General features: G+C 33.1%; 1 protein-coding gene across 1 annotated transcript; it reads right to left on the bottom strand.

Moving 5' to 3' along the window:
- Positions 1 to 1,241: 1,241 nt before the first annotated feature.
- LOC140444281 (uncharacterized) lies at positions 1,242 to 25,400 on the bottom strand. Its single transcript, XM_072536030.1, has 6 exons — positions 25,091 to 25,400; positions 16,483 to 16,865; positions 13,730 to 13,920; positions 11,688 to 11,787; positions 4,447 to 4,536; positions 1,242 to 1,448 (listed from the first exon to the last, which is right to left on the bottom strand). Exons 1-6 carry the CDS (start codon positions 25,398 to 25,400, stop codon positions 1,242 to 1,244), a joined length of 1,281 nt encoding a protein of 426 aa, XP_072392131.1.
- Positions 25,401 to 26,375: the final 975 nt, after the last annotated feature.

The raw sequence follows: 26,375 nt of genomic DNA, 5'->3' as shown, positions 1-26,375 counted from the left end.
ATACCATCAGACTGTCTAAAATCCTCATTTGTAACATTACCAATAAAATCCAATGCCTAACACTGCGATAAATATCGAATATTCATGTCCTTAAAACTTTTCTCATAATCATTCATGCACGAATTTACAAGAAGTGTGAGTTTCAGATGAGTGACACTTAATTCGGATTTCTAAATGGATTTTGAACACAAGATGCTCTTTTTGCCTTAAATGTGTTAACATAATAATGCAGAGACATGAATGTAGATGTATATGCAAACAAATGAGCATTCACTCTGAGATACTTCTCGTTAATTAATATTAATCGCAATCCAGATCTAAATCCTCCCCATCCTCTGAACCATCTATATTAATGATCAACGGTTTAATATCGTCCTGCAAATTGTCCACCGCAAACATTTTTTCTCTTACTTTCTAGACGTGGTTCACATAATTATGCCACTGCTCTTTAGATATGCGTTGGTGGGCTTCTTTAATCAACCGTTCTACCGTTTTTTCTGTAAAATCGACGTTGTTTGAAGACACATACCTTTTCACTTGACTCCACAGCATCTTAATCGGGTTCAGTTTGCAAGAGTAAGCGGCAGTCTCAACATCTTAACGTCATATTTTTCCACAATTGTTTCAATTTTGTACTTGTCTTACTTGTCTCTAAATGCGACCGCAGTAACTAGTAATTTATTTTTAGGTAATATTCTTCGAAGAAAATGTTCTTTTCGATTAGCAAATCCTTGATTTGCTTTTTGTTTCACAACTTTTGTAAATCAAATTTACGGGAATGGTATGATGCCTTCGTATCCAAAGCGACAACGTTTTCTTTTTCTTTTGGCAAGTTTGGAATTAACGTCTTCTCAAACCATTCTTTATATAGATCCCCGTCCATTTCGTCATGGTAATCAGCGGTTTCCTTTGTGGCCAAGAAAATTAATTCGGCCCCATGCCACAAAACTAGTTTCGCTTCCAGCATGAAGAAGAACAAACCGATGACCTCTTTGGGTTAGAGCTTTCAGTCCAGTGGAGAGCCTTTTTTTGAAGATATCTCGCCCTTATTATCATATGATAATAAGTGTTCGTTTAAACAAAAGAAAAGCCTTTTATTTTTTTAGTGTTATTTATTTTAAATTGCAAGTGCATTTACTATAATACATAGCTATCGAATATAATACTTTTGCTATTATACTTTTATCTAATACATTTTTGTTAATATTTTTTTGTAGCTATGAACTATATTGTACATAATTTTAATTATTATTTGACATTAGAGTTATATAAGAATATGAAACCTTCAGAACACCTAAAAACATAGGAAGGTCCATAACTCCGAATGAAGCTGCTTTCAAAACGGACGGTCGTTGGCATCTCATTATTACAAATAAAAAGTCTTTTTTAAGATCCTCCTCACAATTGACCCAGTTGGTTTGAAAGAGAGATTTAGCCAATAATTCACCCTAAAAATAAAAATTATATAAAGCCTTAATATTAATTTATACTGAGGAGACATTTTTGTAGGTTTCATTTTAACAGTTTCATTGTTTCAAAGAAACGGAGAGTTAGCTAGATGCCTTAGCTTCCGGCGTGAAGGATTAGAACTTTTAATGTTTCTTTCTCACCTAACCAGCTTATGAAGATATGGACATTTCCCTATCCGCCACTAGGTAACGCGTTATCTAGAGGTTAAAAGCTCCTCCAAGAGACCAAAAGAATAATAATAGATAAAACAAAAAACCAATAAAACAAGAAAATAAAATGCAGAGAGATTTATATGAAAAGTATAAGCATATGAATATTTAGGTAGTACAATAAAATATGATGGGAAAGTATAACCAGGAAAAAAGATAAAACATACACAACTAATCTGGTAGGCCACAGAATGAAACCGGCAAAACATGAGTGACAAGAATGACAAACATGTGGATCGATACAATTAAATTATTAACAATCGATAAAATATCAATTAAATGGATAAAGGAATAAATATAATTCTAATCCGATGCTTAAAAATGCATGAGAGGGAGTCTCATTCGAACATTCGAAGAGTAAACATGTCATCATTTCGTAATAATTAGTATTAACGACTTTATCGATAACGATATTAGAACTAATTTTTAGAAAAAGTGGTGAAGTGTTAAAATAGTACATCTAATATCATTTGTGAATATTTAGTTTACATCATAATATTAACACTAATAACATCAACAAAAATCAATATCTTCATTCCATTCACCTGTTGTAGGTGCTTATCTATCACTGTTTTTTTCTCCCATTATCGTCTGTGGATTTTCATCGCCAGAGGCGGACTTAATTTAAATGTTTTGAATTAAAGAATTCCAAATTTCAGTTTTTAACTACGACGAAAATATGGTTTTATTTATTCGTACGTGTTAGTTTTAAAGCTGAGAATAATGAAGGTCATGTACCATATAATTTGAAGCCTGTTTGACGAGATTTAGGGTCCGCTTGCCCCTGCAAATTGACATGAGGGGAAGGGAAACGGTAGCCCCGGCCGGTATTAGGTAGGTCGTAGGAATTCAAGTTAGGTTTGAAAAGATGGGCGATTGAGACAGACGTCGTTTTGTAGTTACCAGAAGCCGGCAAAATTTGTTGAAAATAGTGGAATTTTACTCTATATAATATGTCAGTTTAGAAACAGTAATCACTATTTTTCTAAGTATCTAAGAGATTTGTGTCGTGTACAACAAATTTGAAATATAACCAAGATGGTTCCAGTTTTGTGAGAAGCCGAGTCCAAGGTGTGTTCTAATACAATAACTTTCAGCCTCAGACTTGTATTCGTCCTAAGCAGCCGTTTCAGGATACTTTTTTCATAATATGGAGATGAATTGAGAGTTTGAGTTCCAGTTCCTACCCCCAGAAATTTAAAGTAAAGTGTAACTTAGTGAAATCAAAGTAACTTTTTTTGTTTTGAACTTTTAAAGTAAGAATAAACATTTCAAATAATAATTTGCATTCATAATTTAAAAAAAGACATTGTAATAATTAAAATTATATGTCTTAGGGTGTGGCCATTGCTGTCATTTTATTTGTTCTCCATTGTAAAATTTTATGTTGACATGTGACAGCTAGTTTTATTATTTTTGACATTGGTTTGTTTTGTTTTTAAAAGAAGGTTAACCTCTCTACATAATTTCATTTAAAAAGATAATTTTAAAAGGAGGATCCTGCTGGATGATGACGCGAAGCGGCGTCCATTTTAAATAGCTAGAGGTTCTTCTTGTTGTGTTTGTCTTTTTGTAGCTGGAGATTCATGTAAGTACACCTTTGTTTCATTTTTGTAGTTGCCCCAATCCAATCCCCCTATTTCATTCACGACCTAGCTACTCCAAATAAACCCTGAGTGCCGTTCGCATAAGTATCGTTTATTTTGCTTGCCCTATCTTCAACCTCAGTAACTTCTGTCCCAATTTTAAACCCCTTATAGCAATACCTATGTGTTAGGCAAAATATTTCGTTACAGTTTGGCGCCCAACGTGAGGCGTGGAGTACTGTATATGGTGACCAGGAAGTCGTATATAGACAGGGACGAGGATATATGGCGTGCTCTAACTAATGTGAAGAAAATCGTGTGCAATTATGGCATCAAGAATTTGGCCTTACCCAAGATAGGCCATGCACTAGATAATCTGGATTGGAAGATTGTCAGAAGCATGCTTCAAGTGATCTTCCTAGAAACCGGTGTACGAATTACTGTGTGTTGTATTAACTCGATGAGATCGTGTCCTTCAAAGTCAGTAGACTGTTATTTCTTCTTAAGGGGTTTATGCAGAGCTGGAGAGTTCTGTAGATTCTGCCATCCTGGACCTACATCTAGAGTTGCTTATCGGGACACTCAGATCTAAGAGGGGAGCAGTGTAACGAAATAGCCCATCTCCGATGCGTAGTACGTGTCACAATTCTTATAAGGATAAATCTAGAATATTCAAGTGTTGGCGCTTCAATAGCGCCCGTCTTCGATGCGCTTTTAACGAGAAGAATAGAGGTGGACTATTCCAGAATATTATAGTACATAATCTCTCTCTCTCTCTCTTTGATAGGACACTCCTATCAATTTTTTACCGTCGAGGTGATACAAATTTTATCTAAAAGTGATTTCGAGCGCATAACTGAAATTCAAAATGCTGGCCGCTTCAGGCATTGTTGATATTCTGAGCTAAATTCAGCTTATTCGTACGATTTTTAGAGGTAAAATCTCTGACAACTGCACCGTAATACATATTAATAATATATGTTTACTTTCGTTGACAGTTATTTTAAAATACTAGGTCTGAATCTATTTACAAATTTTTATCGAAATTTTCAGCTTTTAGATATTTAGTTTGATAAAGAAAATAAAATCAACTTCTGCATTTAATAAATAAACTGCACTCATAGCCAATATTTTTTTATGATTAAAATTTAAGATATAGAAGAATCTAAAAATATACTGACCTCGTTTTGTAATCTTTGTCCACTGTGACAATCGAATAATAATCCAATTGACCATCCGAGAGCCACCAGGAGGGAAGAATAGCTTCTACCCTAGTATAACATTATTAAAATATTATAACAAATATAAAGTAGAATACGAATATCGTTGTGTGAATGTATATAACAGTAATATAGGTGAGTGACTTTTATATATATATATATATATATATATATATATATATATATATATATATATATAAATATATATATATATATATATATATAAACGAGTTTATTACATACATATTACATATTACAATATATATAACGAGTTTATTACAGCTGCCGCCGTTTCTCGCAACCTAGCTTCCAACGCTTGCGATCGTTCCAGTCATCTACTTGTAGACCCCTGTCTTCCATTGCACCTTTTACTTCTTGTCTCCACGATCTTCTTGCTCTTTTTCCTGCGGTTGGTGGGGATCCACTGTAACATTCACTTTGGCCATCGTTGATCATTCATCCTTTCTACATGGCCATACCATTTCAGCCTTTTGCATTCTATAGTTTCCAGGACGTCAATGTCTATGCCCATACGCTCTCTGATTTCAGTATTCCTTACTCTATCTCTTTTAGTGAGTTAGCAACATCTTCTCCAATAATTCATTTCCATTGCTTTTATTTTGGATGCGTCATTTTTATTTATTACCCAAAGCTCTGAACCATATGTAGCAATGCTTTCTATGATACTTTTGTATATCCTAATTTTTGTGTTTCGGGTGATATGGTTATTCCAAAGTATACTATTCAGTTGACGTATTGCTGAATTTCCTTGATCAATTCTAGTAGCTATTTCTTTTGTATTCCGACCATTGTTTGTAATGTTTACACCGAGATATTTATAGCTATCAGTATTTTGAATTTGTTTGCTTCCTAGTTCTAAGTGCTTTCCTTCACCTCCCACTACTACGTACTCTGTTTTTGATGGATTAATTGATAAGCCCCACTTAGTATATTCTTCATCTATTTTTCGTAACATGTAGTGGATATCATCTTGATCTTCTGCAAGTATTACTTGGTCATCAGCAAAATGCAAGCTGTACAGTGTATGGTCTCCAATTTTAACACCCATAGGTTCACATTTTCTTTTCCAAAACCCCCTCCAAATAAATCTTAAAGAGTGTAGGTGCAATGCAGCAGCCTTGGCGAAGTCCTTTGGTCACTTTTATCTTTCTTGTCACTTTTTGTCCAATCTTTATTACACTCGTCATATCATCGTACAACTCCCTTACACCATTAATGTAAATCGGTGGAATATTCTTGTCTTCTAGCACCTGCCATAGCTTGGCTAATGGGACACTGTCATACGCTTTTTGAAGATCAATAAATACCATCTGTGTCTCCATATTATGTTCCAAACGCATAGTATTGTTTGATTTAGGCAGAACACATTGTCTATACAAGAACGACCAGTACGAACGCCACTCTGATCTTCAGCGTCTTCCCAGCAATCTTCAATTCGGCTTTTAATTATCTTCCCGTAGACTCTACAGATTGAGTTAGTTACACTAAGCCCTCGGTAGTTCTTACAATCTTTTCTGTCGCCTTTATTTTTGTATAGATTGCTGATATATGCAGTTTTCCATTCTGGGGGCAGCTCTTCTCCTCTCAAGAATAAATTAAACTCGACTTTTATGAACTCTATTCTTTTGTCTCAATTGTCTGTGTAACATTTATTTAGCTCTCCTAAGTATTTTGAACCACACCTATAGATACAGTCCTAACAACTTTGTCATTATTTTAATGATTACTCATATCTACATAACTAATAAGCATCGGACCGGGTTGTAAATAATAACAACAGTCTGGGAAATACTACCGACTTTAATTATCACTCCAAAATGTAATGCAAATAAATATACATTAATTAAACGATCCTCTCGTCATGTCTCGTCCCGTGTTTCATCCCAACTGATTGTGACGTAACCGCCCTGCATGGTTGCCAATACATCAGAATGACTTTAATTGTAAAACGTCATTTAATTTAAAGCTGACATTTATTGGGCCAACGAAATTTTAAGTGCAGCCTAAATTAGTTCAATCAATTCTTGGGATCCCAAACACTTATTTTTCCCTGAACCTTCCATTTTGATGCCAAAATATACCCGTTCCTTTTCAAAGAAATATTTAAATACTTGACAACACTACAGTAAATTTAATGTTAGAAGCTCGATCTGTTCCGCTTGACGGCCATGAATTATGTACAATAGTATAAAATTTGATTAATGCGCAACAAGCCATTTCTCGCTTGTCGTTCTGTAGGCACTAATAAATATTCTATTATGTAGAGGTTCTGAAACTGTTTTCTTGTTGAATGTTTAAGTTCAATATGTTTATCTGGGATTCAGTCAGAACTGATTGTAAAGAAAATTACATTTTTAACTGACGTTTGACGTTTCGTTTAACAAGTTGTTAGTAGGTTATGTTTCTCAAATTTTATGGTTGATTTACACAGCCTCGATCTTGTAAATAGTATCCTGCTTTTTTTTTACTAAAGACACAGAAGTGTACTTACATTAAAATCTGGTCAGTAAGACCAATTATCAATTTGTTTCTAACTTAAATTACTAATGAAATCTTAAAATTAGGTGTCTACTCACTAGTATCTTTCCTATTATTTCTAATAACTGGCATTAAATTTAGCATGCATACTCGCACAACACTTTACTCTGCTTTTCACTCATTCATACCAATTCAAAAGGCTTTGTTCTTTTGAGCCTTCTTTCTAGGTTCGTATTGTCGAGGAGCTGGATAGCCTCGACGTTTACATGATGATGGAGTCGTTGTTCATGGCTCCCTGCAAATTTCTTGATTATTTGATTGACGTCTTCCATCTTGAGGTCCCGGTGAAGGTCGTTGTTCCTAACGTACCAAGGCGCATCTACGATGTTCCTCAGTACTTTGTTCTGGAATGTCTGGATTACTTTGATGTTACTAGGCTTGGCACAGCCCCAGAGTTGGCAGCCATAGGTCCATACTGGTCTCAGTATTTGTTTATAGATTAGAAGTTTATTATTTATGGATAGAGAGGATTGTCTTCCCATTAACCAATACATTTTCTTGTAGCGGATGCCTAGTTCTTCTCTTTTCTTCTTTACGTGAGCTTTCCAGCGAAGTTTCGCATCAAGAGTGATCCCCAAGTACTTTGCTGATGTTGCAATAGGCACTTGGACATCATTTATTCTAATAGGAAAATTATTAATTCTCTTATTGGTAAAATTTATATGAACTGATTTATTCTCATTCAGCTTAATTTTCCATTTTTTGGTCCATTCATGGATTTTATTTATTGAATTTTGTAGTTTTTCTGTAGCTTCTTCGACGGTATCACTTACCGCTAAGACAGCAGTGTCATCTGCGAAGGTAGCTATGGTGTCGTCTTCTAGTTCAGGTATATCACACGTGTATATTAGATATAGGACTGGACCCAATACACTCCCTTGTGGAACACCTGCTTCAATATCCTTGAGATCAGGGTATGCATCTTCTTGTTTAACTCTAAAATGTCTGTTCGCTAGATATGATTGTAATATATTTGAATATTGTTTAGGCATGAATGATTTAAGTTTATGTATCAAACCCTTATGCCAGACTTTATCAAACGCCTGTGCCACATCTAGGAAGGTTGCAGAATAGACTTTTCTTTTCTCTAATGATCTTTCAATTATAGCAGTTATTCTATGCACTTGGTCAATTGTCGAATGCTTATTTCTAAATCCAAATTGATGATCTGGAATTATTTTCTTTTCTTCAATTATTGGCAGGATTCTTCGCAGGAGGAGTTTTTCAAACACCTTGGACATCACAGGTAGGAGTGATATTGGTCTATATGATGTCACCTCATTAGGGGTTTCCCAGGCTTTGGTATCATGATCACCTCAGCTATCTTCCATAAATCTGGAACATATTGTAGTCTAAAGGCAGCATTTATTAAATTTGTTAATTTTACGATAGCTTTTCTTGATAGATTTTTTAGCAGTCTTCCGGTAATGAGGTCATAACCTGGTGCTTTATTTGGGTCGATTTGTTCTTTAATTAACTCAGCTACTTCTTTTGGGGAAGTTGGCTTGATATTCTCATCAATTTGCTTTGGTTCAGGCCAAATCGTCTTGGTCATCTTGCAACTTAAATGTGTTCTCTAGATGAGTGGCAAATCTCTCTGCCTTCTGCTGATTATTTCTGGCCCAACTACTTTTGGTTAAATTTTGTATCCTGCTTTTGGTTAAAAAAAATATCAGGGTGGTGTTTTTACTCTAGTAATATCAAATTCTGACTGGTTTGTGTGTTTTTTGTATTATTTGTTTGTGTAACGTGTGTTTACGTAGATTATATGTTTGTGTATTGTGTGTTGCATATATATTGTCTATGATTGTAGATGATATGTCTTCAACTTTCTTTAATTTGCTATTGTTAGTATCAGTCTCAGGACTTGCAACTTCAACGTGGAGTCATATGTCACCATGTTACCTAATCCAACGGTAACTTTAACATCCTAATAAATTATAAAATATAATGTAAAACAAATGTAACTAATTATTTGTTAACGGGTTTTTACCCATGTATTTAGTGGCTACATTCATGTACTCCTAGTAAGTATTAACCACACTTTACATTAACCTTGGTCAAAATTTTAACTTCACGTTCTTTTTAATTAAGTGGTTATATATTTTATAGGACACTGATGATGGAATAATGGATTCCGAAAACGTTTTGTCTAAAACAGCCCGTTTGGGTTTTTAAAAATATATACCTTTTACAAAGGATTTTAATAAATTTTTTTAATATATGGTATACAGCCAAATACAGGAACGTAGATTCCTTGTGGATTGTTAGTATGTTCTTGTTGTTGACTTCTTCTTTTAGTATTGATAACCAAATCCTGACAACCATTGACAACACATTTTTCTTTATTAAGTAGGATCAGAGCTGCTTCTTTGACTTTTTTTATTTTTCATTCCTGTTTCATTCATGATTATTGATGCATCATTCCATTGTACTCTGTGCTCGTTATCCCAGGCATGTTTACGCATCTGAGATTTGTCGAAGTCTTTATTCTTGATGTATGTTTCATGCTCATTTATCTTGACATTTAGTGGTCCTGCGGTTTCTCCACATATAAATTATTACATTTACGAGGTATTTTATAGATGCAATTCTTTAATCTTTCTTGTTTTTTGTTGGATTTGATTTGGGACAGGATGCATCTCAGTATGTTGGTTATTTTGAATGTTGTTGTAATGTACTTATTTCCTATCCTTTTCAATTTTTCTGATAAGCCCTTACATATCGTATTATTTTCTTCTTTGAATTCCTTCTTGTGAGTGTTTCTACATTATTTGTGGTGTTTTGTTATTTTCTTTCTTTAATATTATGAAATTCCTTTTTTATAAATGACAATGGGTAGTTATTCTTGTCAAAACCTTGGTTAGCAGGTTTTTTCTTCCTTAAACGCATTTTCTATTGGAGCAGGTGTTTCGGACTTTATCATTTACTGATTTTATAATTCCTTTTTTGATGTTTACGTTTTGGTTTGAGTGGTAATTGAAATATCTGTTGGTGTAAGTTGGTTTTCTGTAAATGTTGGTTGTGTATCCTGTGTTTTCTTTTGTGAACATATTCATAAAAATATATCTGCTAATAATGGAGACAATTAGAGACATTATAATTAATAAATAGGATATTATTAAGACATGCGGGTGTGGTAAAACTCCGACTGCGATATCTAGATTGTATGATATTGGACGAGCTACAATGTACGTCATTATAAAAACCAAAGACAAAATCGAAAAATTTATAAAATCTGTAGAGAATGATTCTAGGAACAGAAAAACCCATAAAATGAGTGAATTTCCTGGTGTTGAAGAAGCTCTGCACATCAGGTTTAAACAACAACGAAGCAGACAAGCTCCGGTTCCAGGCGACATTTTAAAAAATAAAGCTCAGTTTTAAAAATAAAGTCAAGGTTGGTTCGAAAACTTTAAAAAAAGGTACAGAATACGATTTTTGCAGATGAGTAAAGAGAAATTGAGTGCAGATGAGTCTGCGATATCTGAATTTATTCAGAATTTGAGCAAAAAGATTCTACATCCGAATTAGACCTAATTCCTGAACACCTTTATAACACTGATGAAACCATTTTAAACTGGTGGCAACTTCCAATAAGGATTTGTTACTTCAGACGAAAAAAAAGTTTTTGGGAGAAAACTTCAGAATAAACGTCTCACTCCCATGGTATGCGCGAATGCATCAGGATTCCACAAATTGAAATTGCTAATCGTGGGTAAGTCTAAAAACCTCGTGCCTTCAAAAATGTTAAAACTGAGAAGGTAACAATTACGAACATGTGGCAAAGCCGTGCCTGGGTGACAAATAAGTTCCTCCAAGTTAAAAATGAGCTAAGAAAAAAGAAACTGCCAGTTTCTTTCAACTCCCTTCTCTTGTTAGACAATGCTCCAAGACATCCTGATAAGGACGAATTAAAAATCCAAACTGCCGATGGATATATCGAGGCAACTTACTTACCGAAAAATACTACTGCATTGATTCAGCTCATGGATCAAAACTTAATGAAAACTCTCAAGGCAAACTACAAGAAACAACTCCTTTTGGATATTGTAAGTCAACTTAATGCTGGTATCATTTCAATTTTAAAAAACTTTAACATCAAAGATGCAATTATCAATGCTGCGTTTACCTGGCAGCAAGTCAAGCCTACTACACTGATTAAATCGTGGAAGAATATTTGGCCCAACAACCCACTCTTTCCAATGAAATTAACAAAGAATCCAATGACCACCGTGTGCAAGTTGTACTAGATGCTTCTTCTTCTCATTGCGCCGTCTCCTTTGGAAGGTTGGCGATCCAAATGGCAATTGTAGTTTTGGAAACTGCTGTGCGAAAGATCTCTGCGGATGAGCGGTCGAACCATCTCCTCAGGTCTTTCAGCCACGAGTTCTGGCGTCTTTCTACTGATCTTTTGCCCTGTACTTTTCCTTTCAGTATAACTTGAAGTAATTCATATCATTCGCCTCTTAACACATGATCCAAGTATTGCATTTTCCTCTCTTTGATTATTCTTAGTAATTCTTTTTGTTTACACATGCGACGAAGTATAAAATTTCGGACATCAGTCAATAAGATATATTTTAATATGCAATTAAAGAAATTTAAAGTCTAAAACATTAATTAAATTATAAAATACAAACCTTCATAAATGCATATACACCATAACCCATAATTGGTCCTGTCATACTAACATGCGTAAACATGAAAACAGTAAACGTTTCGTTCAGTTTCTCTTCTAAGCTATAAACATAAATATATTGTATTAAATAGAATTCAGTCTAATAAAATGACCGTCTGTTTACCTTACTTTAAACGTCACTATGACGTAAGCTATTCAAATGTTTTAACGCCTTAACAGGTAAAAACAATTTGTTACTTCTTTTAACACTTTGACCGCCGTGTGCATCCAAAAGTATACACACGCGGGAGCCAAAATCGCTGCGTCTATACTTTTAGATACACATGTAAAATTTTGGTTGGAGCCCTGTGCATATTCAAAAAGCGCAGTACCTATGTATTTGATATGGGTAGGTAACTGACGTGGCCGAAGACTGCATAAAAATATACTTAAGCAGTAGGAAATTAAAATGTTTACATCTTTTATCACGATTTTATTAGCTATACCCTTTTATACTATTTATCACATATTACTTAAATGGCAAAAATTAAAGTTAACAATAAATTTTACATAATAAAAGAAAGAAAAAAATAATTAAAAAAACAATATTTTCTATTACAAATATGATTGTCAGAAAGCATTCCAGACACAAAAAATGTTCCTAACAAGTTTCACATTTGGTTTTGACTAGCTTTGAATTGTTTGTTGCGTATGCGTTCCCATTATCATCCTTATATTTTCTGTAGCATGTAGCACGACGTCCTTTTTTTTCAGTTGGGATCAATCTGTGTTTTAGTCGACGTTGCAATTGAAAGTCTAAAGGATTTTCTTTTTTTCTCGGAATTCTATTATTTGTTTTTGATCTACTTTGTTATTGTTTTTATTAAATAAATAACAAGCGTTTACGATACAAGTTCCAGTAAGCAATTCTACTGCAATTTTATGGTACCATTTAAGACTTTGGTCAGATAAATCAATAAACCATCATACCAGATAATCAATAGCAACTTAAAAATAAAATCGACCTGTCTGAGCTTTTTTTACTCAATTGCTAAATCAAACATTTAACGAATTTATTCCAACTTTTACTTGCTCACTGTATATCTTTTTAATGACTAGGAGCTCTTTTCTGGCAACGCAATAATTCTTTTCAGCCTTTTCTATTGTTTGGATGTCTGTATACCAAGTTGTTTTAGAAAATCTTTACCTGAGGGTACGCTACACGCAATCTTTTAATATCGGCTTCAAATTCTTGCAGGCTTTTGTTATGTTTTTGATATCAAACTTTAAACTGCTGGCCATATCCTTTTCCTCAAGCTTGAACAAAAGAGGTATAACTGGGTGTATCTTGGGGAAGAAATGGCAAGACGGTTGCTGGCTGTCCTCAAAGTGACCAAGAAAGCTGCCATGTCTTTTTCAGTCCAGGTATTTACCCTAGCTGCAGCTTCGAATTGAAAACGATAAGTTTTCCTGTTATTCGACTATCGACTAACCGTTCTAATTTTGGACGGAGTTTGAACTGGACCAGGATGAAGAAGGATGGAAGGGAATTGTAAAAAACTTTTAATAAAAAAATTATGCTGTCACCATATCCCTATAAGCGATTAAGACTGAGGAGAAGGACATGGTGAACAGATGATATAAAGAGGCTTAAAACAAACTGGATTTACAGGGCAAGAGGATAAAGGAATAAAGCCCGTACGCTCGCCTGAATTTAAATCGGTTAGAGAGCCATGTTGGAGTTTTATAAAGAGAATTTGGCTGATGGTTGTGCCCCTATGGCGCATCAGAGTGCTATAGGGGGGAAAGGGATGGTCTGTAGCATTGAAGCGGGGTGAAGTAAGTCCTGTTTTACACGAATTAATGCACCTCGCTCCAATGAAATGTTACACCCGAACGTAATTATAAGTTGTGAACATGTCTCACAGGCTGGGTTTGATTAAATTGCTTGCTTGCTGGATTTGCCGAGCTTTATAAAATAGCCAAACTTTATTTTATGGAATTGGAAAAATAAGCATTACTTAAATTTTAAACTATTTGAAGTATAATGTCAAAGTACAATACCTTAGAAGAGATACGTGATATCTAACCGCAAAATTAAATTTTTCACGTCTAGTTCTTGCATCTTCTTGGTTAAGAGCGTCCTCAAACAAAAAAGATAGATGTCTCATTCTGACAACTATATGTTCAACACTTTCTAGCACCATCCATGCACCTAATCCAGTAGTCATGTAGATATAATAAATGCATAAGCACTAGAACATAATAAAATAAAAAAAAAAACATTAAATACTTATTATAGTATATTATGACACAAGTGTATAATTTTTTTTTAAACAAAGACAACGAGTTTAATGGCATAACACAAAGCGGAATGTGCTTATAAGCATGCAGAGAATCCCCTAAAAGATGACCGTGGCCAAATTTGTCCGTTTTCAACCGGACAAATTTGATATCAAAATGGTTCATAATAAAAATCTGCACAACTTTATTAAATAAAATATTTTTGATTGTAGTGAGGGAACATAAAAAAAATATTAAACATTTGATTTTATAATTTTAGTGAAATTTTATATTTAACTGTCCATATCTCGACTGACTTTTCTGATAACTGAGTCATTCAAGTCAATTTGAAAAAGTATTTTCCAAATTTCTAAAACTCAAACACCATACTTCTTCTTCTTCTATTTCCCAAATTTTTAGAAAGACCAGTTTTGCACTTCTACGTGAAACCATTCATTCCACTAGACGAAAACTAAATATCACAAATGTTAATATTTTTAATATCTGGTATTCCATTAATTCGTCCAATGTACATCCTATATTATGGGGTAGTTTCAACCGTATCAAAAGCCCTAAAGACAGCCCTAAATACTTTCACATCTAAGACTGAAACTCAGGAGCGCAAATTAGCGCATCTAACTGAAATACAAATTCCAAAAACCACAACGTTGAAACCCAGTAGTTCACAACTTTTCTAATACTCCTATTTCGACCATTGCCGCTCAAGCTTTAGCAAAATTAAAACTAATCCAATCTAAGTCAGATTCCAATTGAGACAATCATCTGTCAAATTGAAGAAGCCATTTCCAGTCCACTTCCGAAAATGCTGAAATAACTAGACAAGACATCGCTAGAGTTCTCAGAAACTCAAAGCCTCCTACTCCGAACATTAGCCAATCCGAGAAAAAAACCCTGAAAGAACTTCAGTCAAATCCAAATCTAGTCATTCTTCCCGCCGATAAAGGCAATGCCACCGTCATCCTAAACAGTCCTTCCTATATTAATAAACTCTCAAATCTCACTTATACTCCAGACTACAGACCAATTCCTAATAATCCAACAACTTATCTGGAGAAAACAACAAAAGCCATTATCAATAAAACCTCTCTTCCAGTTGACATAAAACAATCTCTTATTCCTTGTAAAAAGTTTTCCAGAACACCTCTAAAAGATGGCCTACCCAAAATTCATAAACCCGATATTCCGCTACGTCCCATTGTCAGTGCATACAACTGCCCTACACAACCATTGGGCAAGTACTTGGCCAAAACTCTACAACCTCTTGCCGAAAATGCTTCATTTTTCGTCAAAAATTCTTTTCATTTCATCGAACTTTTTAAACAACCCTGTCTAACCGTCAGACATGCTAGTAAATTTCGATATCGTTTCACTCTTTACTAAAATTCCTATAGACAAAACTCTAAACATTCTAAAAACTAAATACAGTAGCCAGCAAGATCACTTATCTATCATTAAACATTATATGTCCAACACTTATTTCATCTTCCAAAATTAATTCTACAGACAAATAAATGGTGTACCAATGGGCTCTCTACTGTCTCCAGTAATTGCCAATATCTTTATGGAAGACTTTGAGACCCGAGTTCTATCCACATCAATGCCCAAACCCACGTGTTGGCTACGATATGTTGACGATACATTCGTCATTTGATCATATGACAGAAATGCTTTAGTGTCTTTTCAAACCCATCAGATTGGTATACATCCTAGTATTCAGTTTACGATGGAAGTGGAACCTGATTCATCCCTACCGTTTCTCGACGTTTTCATAAAGAAAAACCAATCCTAAGGTTTTTATCACTTTTTATCGAAAACCCACCCATACCATGCATGCCAATATTTACTGAGAGGACAACCTCGCTTAGAAGCTGACCAAGTCTAATTGAAAGATCTATAAAAAAAACAGCTAACAATCCAAATTGTAACGCCTTTGGATTGGTAGCAGTTCGTTAGGTGATCAAGTGATTAAAATGGACAAATATGAGTTTAAAAATTTTGAAGAAGAACAGCAACTGCGACCAATCTGCTTGAACAGTTACCACTACGTCATGAAAAACTGAAAGTTATAACACAAAAGAAAAAGGATCATTTACTGATACTTTTACAGTAGATCCCCAATCAGTTTCATGAGTTTTATAGAAATACTTACTACTTTCTACACTTTTTTATCTGCTGGTAAATGCTGAGGCAAAAGACGTTTAGTCACAATATTATACAATATATAAACAATTTTTTTATCACACTAGGACAATATTGTTTAACTAATATACAATGCTACAATTATATAAATACATAATTTCATATTTATGTATGAATATTTATTATTTAATATTTAAAATGATTGCAATAATTTTCTGGAATTCATCTTATTTACTCATTATCTCAAAACTTCAGTAGATGGACATACTACTATTTACCTCTACGGTATAGATATATATATATATATATATATATATATATATATATATATATATATATATATATATATATATATATATATATTCCATACATACCTGAACAACCGTAAAAACTTGTTTGACGGGAAAATAATTTATATTAAATGGCATCCAGGTGTAAGCAAAAAGTCCACAAACTTCATCAGTATGTCTTTCTTCATTCAATTGTTCACATTCCTGTCCACGAAATGCAGTAGATCCAATTACGGCACCGAGTATCATAAACTGAAGGTAACAGTATTGGAATTTAGAGTATCTATTGTATTTTGCGTTAACTCTGTCGAAGTCCCTAGGTTTTCCAAATTTGGTAAAATCAGATATACCCAAATATAGTTGAACTCCATCATGGACTCTTAGCAAGTAAGATAATATAAGACCATAACCAGCACTGTTGGACAAAATGTATGTCAAATCTACTTCTATGTAATAAAAAGTATGATCTAGAAAAATAAAAGTAATTAATTATTGTTGTGTACTTTTGCTAACTATGGTTTTTAGCGAAACGCATTTCTTAATAAAAATCAACTCTGTTAAACTTCCCTTATAAGACATTTTGGTAACTATATATATAGTTACAAAATATATTATATAATATATATTATAAAAATGGCTTAAGTTATTTGTGGTAAGTCGGACCTTAGACTTTTTAAGAAGTATCTGTGGAAGGTAGTTCATAGCTGAAATGTGAAGAGGCTCTAGCTAAAAAAGTTTTGGAAAATTAACGAAAATTTTAGAATTCAAAATCAACGTTACGGACCATTTTTCAACTCTATATTTTATTATTAACTGTATAAAAAAATATAAATCTGCGACAAAATTAAATTTTCTATTGGATTAAACATTAATCAACCAGTCGTAACATGACTAAACTAGTATAACGAAAAAGACTAATAAATATAAACTTAAATTCATAAGGTCTATGAAATATTAACAACCAAGAGTTGTGCTACATTGTAGCATTTCTAAATTCTTTGGATATGCATCGAAATCCCTTCGTATTTGATAAAGTATCAAAGAATAATCTTAGTATATTTCATTTCCCATTCGTACGTATTAAAACACCGAATTCTTTCAATTATTCATCTTAGCGTCGCCGAGTAAAATAAACCATTTTTAGAGTTGTTTAGATTTCTTTGGGATTTTTTTCTTTGATCGAAACCGCTAAATATTCTGCGTTTCAAATAAATATTCCAGTTTATATGTTTTGTTTATGCTAAGTTAAGCGAATAAATTTAAAAGATTATTAGATCACTCTCGCTAAAGCAGCTGTCGACTAGAGTCGCTCATAGTGTTAGTCAAAAATGTTTCTTCTAATTTGTATTGTTTCCTGTTTTGTTCCTTGTCATGGAAATGTAGTATGCAGTAGCAGTTAAATGTTCGGTATTGAGCAGTTTTACAACAATTCCGAAAGATAACCACATGTTGCCCACGTGTTCCAGTTTTTTTTAGAAGCCATGTTCAAGATTTGCATAAGTGCCCCCTTCAACCTCGCTTTGTTCCTGCTCTGTTCCTAAGCAGTTTGTATTTGATCGTGTGGCAGAGAGTTCAACCTCAGTTATATTCCCAGTCATTTTAATTGTTCTGTGTTAAATTTGGCATATGACAGCTAGCCTTTAATTTGTTGTAACATATTTTATTTTTTTGTTTGTAGAAGAGGTTAACCTTTATGGGATTTTCATTTTAAAAAGATATCTTTAATTTTGATAATCAATTTCTGCCAGTTATAAATAACCTAATAACAGTTTTGTAAGTTTTGTAGCAATTCCCACTTGTGAGTTTGTAAACAGATAGGATATATGTAAGTTTTGTTTTATTTTGGTATAAACCCATGTAATTATAAATATCATAATTACTTCTGCTTATCTGTATATGTAACTGTTTGTTTGAGACAGAAATAAATGTTTATTTCATTTCTCTGAACTATTTTGTTTGCTCTAATTTAGAATAATCTAACCCTTTGATGTGTTTTTTATTTTAGGGATATTTTTCCTAAATCCAGCACGTTTAGGATTCTTCGAAGCGGCGTCCTCCCTTTCAAATAGCTAGAAGTCTTTTTCTTGTTGTCTTTATTCGTTTATATGTCCCAGGAGATTCATGTACCCTTTCTTTCATTTTTTGGTAGTTATCCCAATCCGACCCCTTGTCATTCAAATTATCCACAACCCCAGCTCTCCCATTAACCCTTGAGTGCCGTCCGCACAGTATCGTTTATGTTGCTTGCCTTATCTCCACTCCCAGTAGTTTCTGTCCCCAATTTTCTACCCCATGTAATCTTACCCTATTGTAGGCAAAATAATTTCGGTACAACATGAATAAGATTCTACAAATTAAGACAGGTTAAATTATAGCTTGTTTTCAATAACTTCAGTGTATAAAAAGGATTTACAGATAACAAAACCGCAAGACAATGTAGAAGTCAGAATGACGACCTATTAATAACAAGGAAAGATTTATTGAATAGGTGGGTGAAATACTTTAACTAGGCACTTAATATAGAGGAGGAAGAAGAAAACTTGTATGACAAAAGAGATGAGGTGGAGGAAACAGACGAGGGGGAAGAGGAACCACTAACACATACACAAAAAAGAATTTATCTCTAAATGTTGTAACCACAGATGAATTACGCTTCTAAATGCAGCGTATAAAATATTTTCCACAGTATTCTGTCACCGTATGGCGCCATATACAGAACGAATAGTAGGAAAATAGCAGGCTGGTTTCAGAGGTGGTAAATCGACAATTCATCAGATTGCAACCCTGAAACAAATTTTAGAAAAAAAAACGGGTGTGGCAGTCCAGTGGGACTGCCGGTTGAAGTTACACTTCTATACACGCATTCGCCGTTACAAATTTATTTGGGAGTCAATCTACACAATCATTACACATGTAATTTTATAGGTTAGACATAGTAGAAAGAGAAACAGAATTAATAACAACTTACTAACAATGAAGGATTGAATCAATATTTTGATGAAAATTTATATTTTTATTTTCATATATGTATGAAAGAAGTTGAATGCAAAATTTTTTTACACATACTCTGCAGTAAAATTCATTGTTTATTTTGTTATTAATATAATAATACAATACAAATTAAACTGCAATATTCACAAGTATTTAAAAATGACAATAATATACATAAAAAAATACACTACAATACAGTGCAACATAATTCCATATATAATAATACAATACAAATTAAAATGCAATATCCATAAGTATTTAAAAATGACAATAATTAATAAAATAAAAATGACAATAATTAATAATTAATAAAAAAGTCCTCCCTGACTGGGAATCGAACCCCGGTCTCCCGCGTGCGGGGATACTGACTACTACACTACCGAGGACATAACACAAATGTATTTCAAAATTGACAGTTCTGGATCATAGAGTGATTTATTGAGATTATTATTTAGAAATACAAAAGAATAATATAATTATGAACATTTAATATATAATACAAAACATATCACATAAATAATAATATTAATAAATATTTTATTATATGTATAATATTATATTTATATATATCTTTATATAATATGTATAATATTAAATGATATATACAAAAGGAACATTTTTATATTAGAGAGAGGAAGAGAGGGAAAATATATCTTCTGTCTCTCTCTTACTCATTATCTTACATATTGTATACTCGGTTCGCTATTCCCAGTCCGAACTGTCTAGTTAATTTAGTAATTATTTTTTTGCGAAGTTAGTTACTTTTTGACAGACTAAAAGTGGCTGGAAATTACTATACAACCAAGCACACGTACTCATAGCCAATATTAATAGTAAACAAATTAAATAGTAAATAAAATAGAACTTTGCGAATTACCGACAATCAATATTTATTTATCTGTACCATTATAATAAATAGTTATGTTAAATTATAACAACTAAAATATATTTTTTAAATATATACTACCCAATATCTGATGGGTTTAGTATACACTTCCACTATTTAGAATATTTCTTCTTTTTTTAAAGAAAGAAGTCTGCAATAGTAGGATACTTGAGCTATTATTACTGAGAAGTAGGAATTGTTGTGTTGTAGGTTTCCGACGATGAATCTGTCAAAATATGCCCGAGCTAAGCGAATGGAGTTTAATGGTTTCACAGATTCATTCCCATACAAATTTCCAACGTGGAGCGCGCGTATAGAAGTATAACTTCAAAAACACTGGAATATGGCATATATACTCATTATATATTTTTTATAGACTACAGCAACAAGGTAAAGCAGCCTACAACTCTGTTCGTAAAAATGTTCAAAGCAATGAAAGAGCTAGGAATACCAAATTAGTTGGTAAATTTAACAAAACTAACTCTTGAAAAAGTTGAATTTAGTATTCAGAATTCAGGGGGAAATGAAATACAAAAATAAAACTCTACAAAACAGTACTATGCCCAGTCGAAAGATATTGTTCAGAGATCTGGACTCTAACAAAAAGTAATGAAAACATGTTAGAATGTTTCGAAAGAGAGTACTAGGGCGAATATATGGAGCAGTGAATGGAAATGGAGTGTGGACAAGACGATACAACTTCGAACTTTATGGAATATAATATAAGGAACCAGATATCGTAAAATATATTAAGATAGGACGTCTGAGGAGAAAAGGGCATGTAATGCGGATGGAAAAAAATGAGCTAGAAAAACGATTCCTTGGTTCCTGACCCATTGGTCAGAGAAGAAAAGGAAGACCCAGAACAAGGTTCTTTGATAACATCGATGAAGACATAAGAAGTATGAGAATACGTGCTTATCGGAGAAAGGCGATGGATAGGGACGACTTTAGAAAAATTCTTAAGGAGGCTAGAATCCACGCGGGTTGTTAAGTCAGAATGATAATGATGATAGCAAAACTAACCTAAATCTAAACCTAGCAGCATAAATATAACTTTATCTAAAAACAAAGAAACAAAAAAACCAAGGAAAAACTGGGACACCCGTTTTTTATCTAGTTACTCGTTAAAACATAACATAATCGACAACACTGAGCAACGGTAAGGTTACAATGCATTATATAGGTATAACACAAAGGTAGCAAGAAAACCCTAATATACTCAAGAAACTACAGAACAATTTGAACTCTACTGAAACTTCACTAATGAATTTTAAATACTCCTACTTAGATTCTTTAACTAGAGGCTCCAGGAGAGGAAGGACTTGACATTTTGTGGCAAATTGTGAGTAGGATATATGAGGAAGAAAGGATATCCAATGCATGGAGGAGAGCGTGATGGTATGACTTCTTCTTCTTTAAGTTCCATCTTCTATCGGTAAGGTTACAGTGCATTATATAGTTATAACACAAAGGTAGCAAGAAAAACCTAATATACTCAAGAAACTACAGAACAATTTGAACTCTACTGAAACTTCATTAATGAATTTTAAATACTCGTACTTAGATTCTTTAAGGAGATGCTCTAGGAGAGGAAGGAGTTGACGTTTTGTGGCAAATGATGAGTAGGATATATGAGGAAGAAAGGATACCCAATGCATGGAAAAGAGCGTGATAGTATGACTTCTTCTTCTTTAAGTTCCATCTTCTATCGAAGGTTGGAAATCATCATGGCTATGCGCACCCTGTTGACTGCCGTTCGATTTAAGTGGAACTTAAGATCACTAATAATGAAAATTATGAGGGAAAATGGTAGACATCAATAGGAGAACAACAGTTTAGTTACTAGAATTAGTAAATTTATTCCTAATTTTATACATTTAGTTTCTGGTTACCATTTTAAAAGGCAAACTTACTACTATTGTAAGCAAAAGTCATGATGCCATTATTATTATTTTCTTTGTACCATCCTTATTAGTAAAAATACTACTTAAATTATACGTATATTTAAGTTCTAACAACATTTTTTGCTTATATCTCAGTAAACATATAAAACATAAAAGTTATTTATGTACTGAAATAGTTTAAATCCAAATTTTACATTGTAGTAGTAGTTGGGGTTGTTCAGGAGAACTTGCTATAATCACGGTGTTTTCTGCATATCTTATGTTATTAATAGTCATTGTCATAGTCATAGTCAACAAGTGGTCGTAGGATTTGTGATTGCGTGCTTATTTTCATATCCTTCGTTTTGTTGGTTTTTTATTGTTAAACCCATTTTTGTAGCAAATTCTTTTAATGCTACATACGCCTCTCGTACAGCGTTTTCCGTTATCCCAACAATATTGATATCATCCACATAGGCCAGGATTTGCACTGATTTATTATATATTGAACCAGTGATTGTGATTTGTGACATACGTATTACTTTTTCCAGAGCCAGATTGAACAGTATAGGGAAAGAGGGTCTCCCTGGCGCACTCCGTTATTTATTTTAAAAGGTTCAGATAATTCCCCCTAAATTCGTCCTCTACATTTAATTTTTCAAGAGTTAATTTTGTTAAATTTACCAACTGATTTGCTATAACTAGCTCTTTCATTGCTTTGAACATTTCTCTTCTATTCACAGAGTCGTAGGCTGCTTTGTAGTCTATAAATATGTAATGAGTATCAATGCCATATTCCAGTGTTTTTTTCAAAATTAGTTTCGGGGTTGCAATCTGGTGAATTGTCGATTTACCACCTCTGAAACCAGCCTGGTATTTTATTACTATCCCTTCTGCATATGGTGCCATAAGTTGACATAGCACTGTGGAAAATATTTTATACGCTGTATTTAGAAGCGTAGTTCCTCTGTGGTTAGAGCATTCAAAGATATCTCATTTTTTGTGTATGGTGCAAAGTATTCCAATATTTCAATCATTAGGGAGGGATTTCTGCGTCCATATTTCTTTAATAAGCTGCTGTAATGCCATTATGGTATCATGGCCACGTTCTTTATATAGTTCAGCTGAGAGATTATATATTCCGGTTGATTTTTAATTTCAAGAATCGTTGGTGGTTCTTCTTCCCTTTCGTCTGTTCCCCTTACCTTATCTCTTTCGTCTTCCAGGTTTTCTTCTTCTTCCTCCATATTAAATGCCTGATTAAAGTATTCCACCCATCTATTTAATACATCTTTACTTGTTGTTAATAGGTCGCCATTCTGACTTCTGCATTGTCTTGTGGTTGCCTTAAATTATTTTTTGTTGATGTTAACTTTCTCATAGAATGTTCTGAATTCTTTCTCTCTGTTGAGGTTTTCTATATATTTAAGATCCTCATTTAGGTGGTTTCGTTTTTTCTTTTATGTATCCTCTTTTCTTCTCTTCTCTTTGTCTGGTAATTCTCTACAGTTATTCTAGTTCGTCGGGTAAGCATCATTCTGTAGGCTTCATTTTTTTATTATATTTATATATGTTATTAATAGTTTTTCCGTCAATTATTAATCTTTCACTTTCAAATAGTAATGTTTAGATACGAAGAAGAATACAGAAGGGAATACAAAAAGGTTCCCACGATAATATATGAATGTTGCCCAGATGGCAATTTAAAAATTTATTTCATGTTTTATAAAGATTGTTTAAAAGCATATAATTGAAAATCAACATCTTTGCACTATTTATTGATCAATTATTGATAATTACTATTCAAATTTTAGAAAGTGAAATACAATATATTTAATGTAACAAAAAATAAAGATTTCGAATACAATTAGCACAATATAAACTTACCTTGTATATGTTTAATAAGATGTAGTGTACTTCCCACTAAAACAACAGACGAGCAAATCGCTACGATAAAAAATTTTATATAAAATATTTTCCCCGGGTTTAAAAGATTTTCTTTCAAAGGAAAAACTTTATGCATTCTAAAAAGTTTTATTGAAAGTGGCATACACACTATATCGTTATTTCTCTTATTATTCTCCATGATTAAAAAACAAAAATTGATGCTCAGTGGCATATTTATACCACTAAATTCAATCAAATATTTACATAAACTTCAACTGTGACTGCATTCGCTAGTTTCGGGGCGTTCCTTAAAAGTAGTAAGAGCTTTGACGTAAATTTTATATCATTTACTTTTTTGGCTACTATCCCTAGACGTAGGTTGCTTATGTAATTCGTATTTTGTCTGAAACTTGTCACTTTATAATATTATGTATTAGTATTTTATATATATATATATATATACATATATATATATATATATATATATATATATATATATATATATATATATATATATATATATATGTATATATATATATATATATATATATATATATATATATATATATATGAGCTGATGAGAATCAGAGTGGTGTAAATCAGTTTTTAATCAATTTGAGATTTTTAAGTGTTTGTTAGACGCTGTACAAAAAAATCCCCTTATAGTTTAAAGCAAAAAAAATTGCCTTTTTGTTATCACAAATTGTTACTTTTTTATTAATATAGGTTTTATATACCTATTGTTTACCATAAAAGAATAAAAAGGGCTTAAATGACTTACACCACTACTATCCTAAACACAAATAGCGATTGAATAAAATAACTGACTTACCTTGTTGAAGATTAAACTTTATTGCTTAAAAATTGACTTTTACAAGTTAATACAGGTTACAGAAAGTTTAAAAAATTTACTCTTACACTTTGTCAACAGATTAACTATTTCTAAAATATCTTTACTTGAAAAGCGATCAATTCTACGATCCACTCGAGTCTTTTTTAGTCCACAGCTTTATCTTCCTCATCGCTTTGAGGTTCAACATACGGAAGTGGGCCTCTTCTTCATTATTTGCAGCAGTTGCTATGTTTTGAAAAAACCTATGATGGACTGGAGGAATGAACTCTAGGAGGTCAATCATATCCTGTTTCTTCTGCTCGCTTACAGGTCTCATTCTTGAGTAGAGTTTTTGCATGGGAACATTTTTAAACTGTACTGGCCTTTCCTTTCGTCCTGTTGGAGTGATATCGATGGTGTCGAACTGTACCATGTCTTGAATTGTGTATTTATACTGAATGCTGTAGGGTTTAGACTTTTCATACCTTATCCACTGTATTTTTAGCCAGTTTACTGACATTTTCCTTGAATTTTTTTTCCTATTTGCAATGTTTCTTTTCAGTGTCCTTGTTGAAAAGAATTCATCATTGCTCATCTCACAAACAATAAATTTCTTTTTTCTCCGGCAGGAAGTCATGATTTATTTCCAGTCACTTGGTAGATAGATTGTCTTTCCCTTTGCTTTCTGTAGAACTTGCTAGTTCTACAGAACCAAAATCCGAATCATTCGGTAGGAATAAATGTCCAGAAACTAAAAACTTCTGATCGATTACTTCGATGTCTGTTGCATCGCTTTGTAGAAAACTTGTTAGTACTAAAGCCATTTTAATGTTTCGGTTTTGATCAGTACAACTATCGCTGTAAATTATAACATGTTTCTTGTTTGGAGCATTTAGTTTAAGATGCTTTATAATACAGGATGAAACTTCTTGAGAGCCCCTGGAAGCGATACTTTCATCCCAGAAATAAAATACGCCAGCTTCTGTGTCGAAGTCATCCACTCCAAAGTTATAGCAGTACATATTTCGCTTATAATAGGCATCTGAAACAGATAACACTGGAAACGGCAAAGCTTTCTGTAGGTCAACACTACATAAAACCAACTGTCCTGGTTTCTTTTCGCGTTTTTCCCAGCTTTCCGTAAATAAGTTCATGATCAGTGTTAAGTTAAGATAATTCATCCCTACTCAATTCAGGATTGCTTATTTTTATTTTGAATATGTCACATTTTTTGCAAGTGTCTTTTATTTAAATGTAGAAGTGAAGGTTAAATTTAGTGGTAAAAACATATCGATAAAAATGCACCTTAACCGGTGATTTCTGGTCTTCCTGGCACTTTTTCTTGTACAATGAATACATTTTTCTAATATTTAAATTATCACAAAGGTACCTTCGGTGTTCATTTTTCTTCCTGGTATAGTGACTCTGGTAAGAGGGAAATGACTTGATATGTTTGCAGACATATTCTACATCGTCCTCAGGGATTTTCCTTGCT

Source organism: Diabrotica undecimpunctata, chromosome 6 (assembly GCF_040954645.1).
Source record: "Diabrotica undecimpunctata isolate CICGRU chromosome 6, icDiaUnde3, whole genome shotgun sequence".
Lineage (NCBI taxonomy): Eukaryota > Metazoa > Arthropoda > Insecta > Coleoptera > Chrysomelidae > Diabrotica > Diabrotica undecimpunctata.
The sequence above is the reverse complement of the archived record's forward strand: the minus strand, read 5'-3'. Positions and strand labels throughout refer to the sequence as shown.

Excerpts from the sequence above, each read along its gene's own strand:
- LOC140444281 (XM_072536030.1), bottom strand. The coding sequence starts at position 25,400 with ATGTCAGTAAACTGGCTAAAAATACAGTGGATAAGGTATGAAAAGTCT. Across the intron at positions 13,921-16,482 it reads AAGTTTTTACGGTTGTTCAG|TGCTTATGCATTTATTATAT; the intron begins GTATGTATGGAA and ends ATTATGTTCTAG. Across the intron at positions 1,449-4,446 it reads GACAAAGATTACAAAACGAG|GGTGAATTATTGGCTAAATC; the intron begins GTCAGTATATTT and ends TTTTATTTTTAG.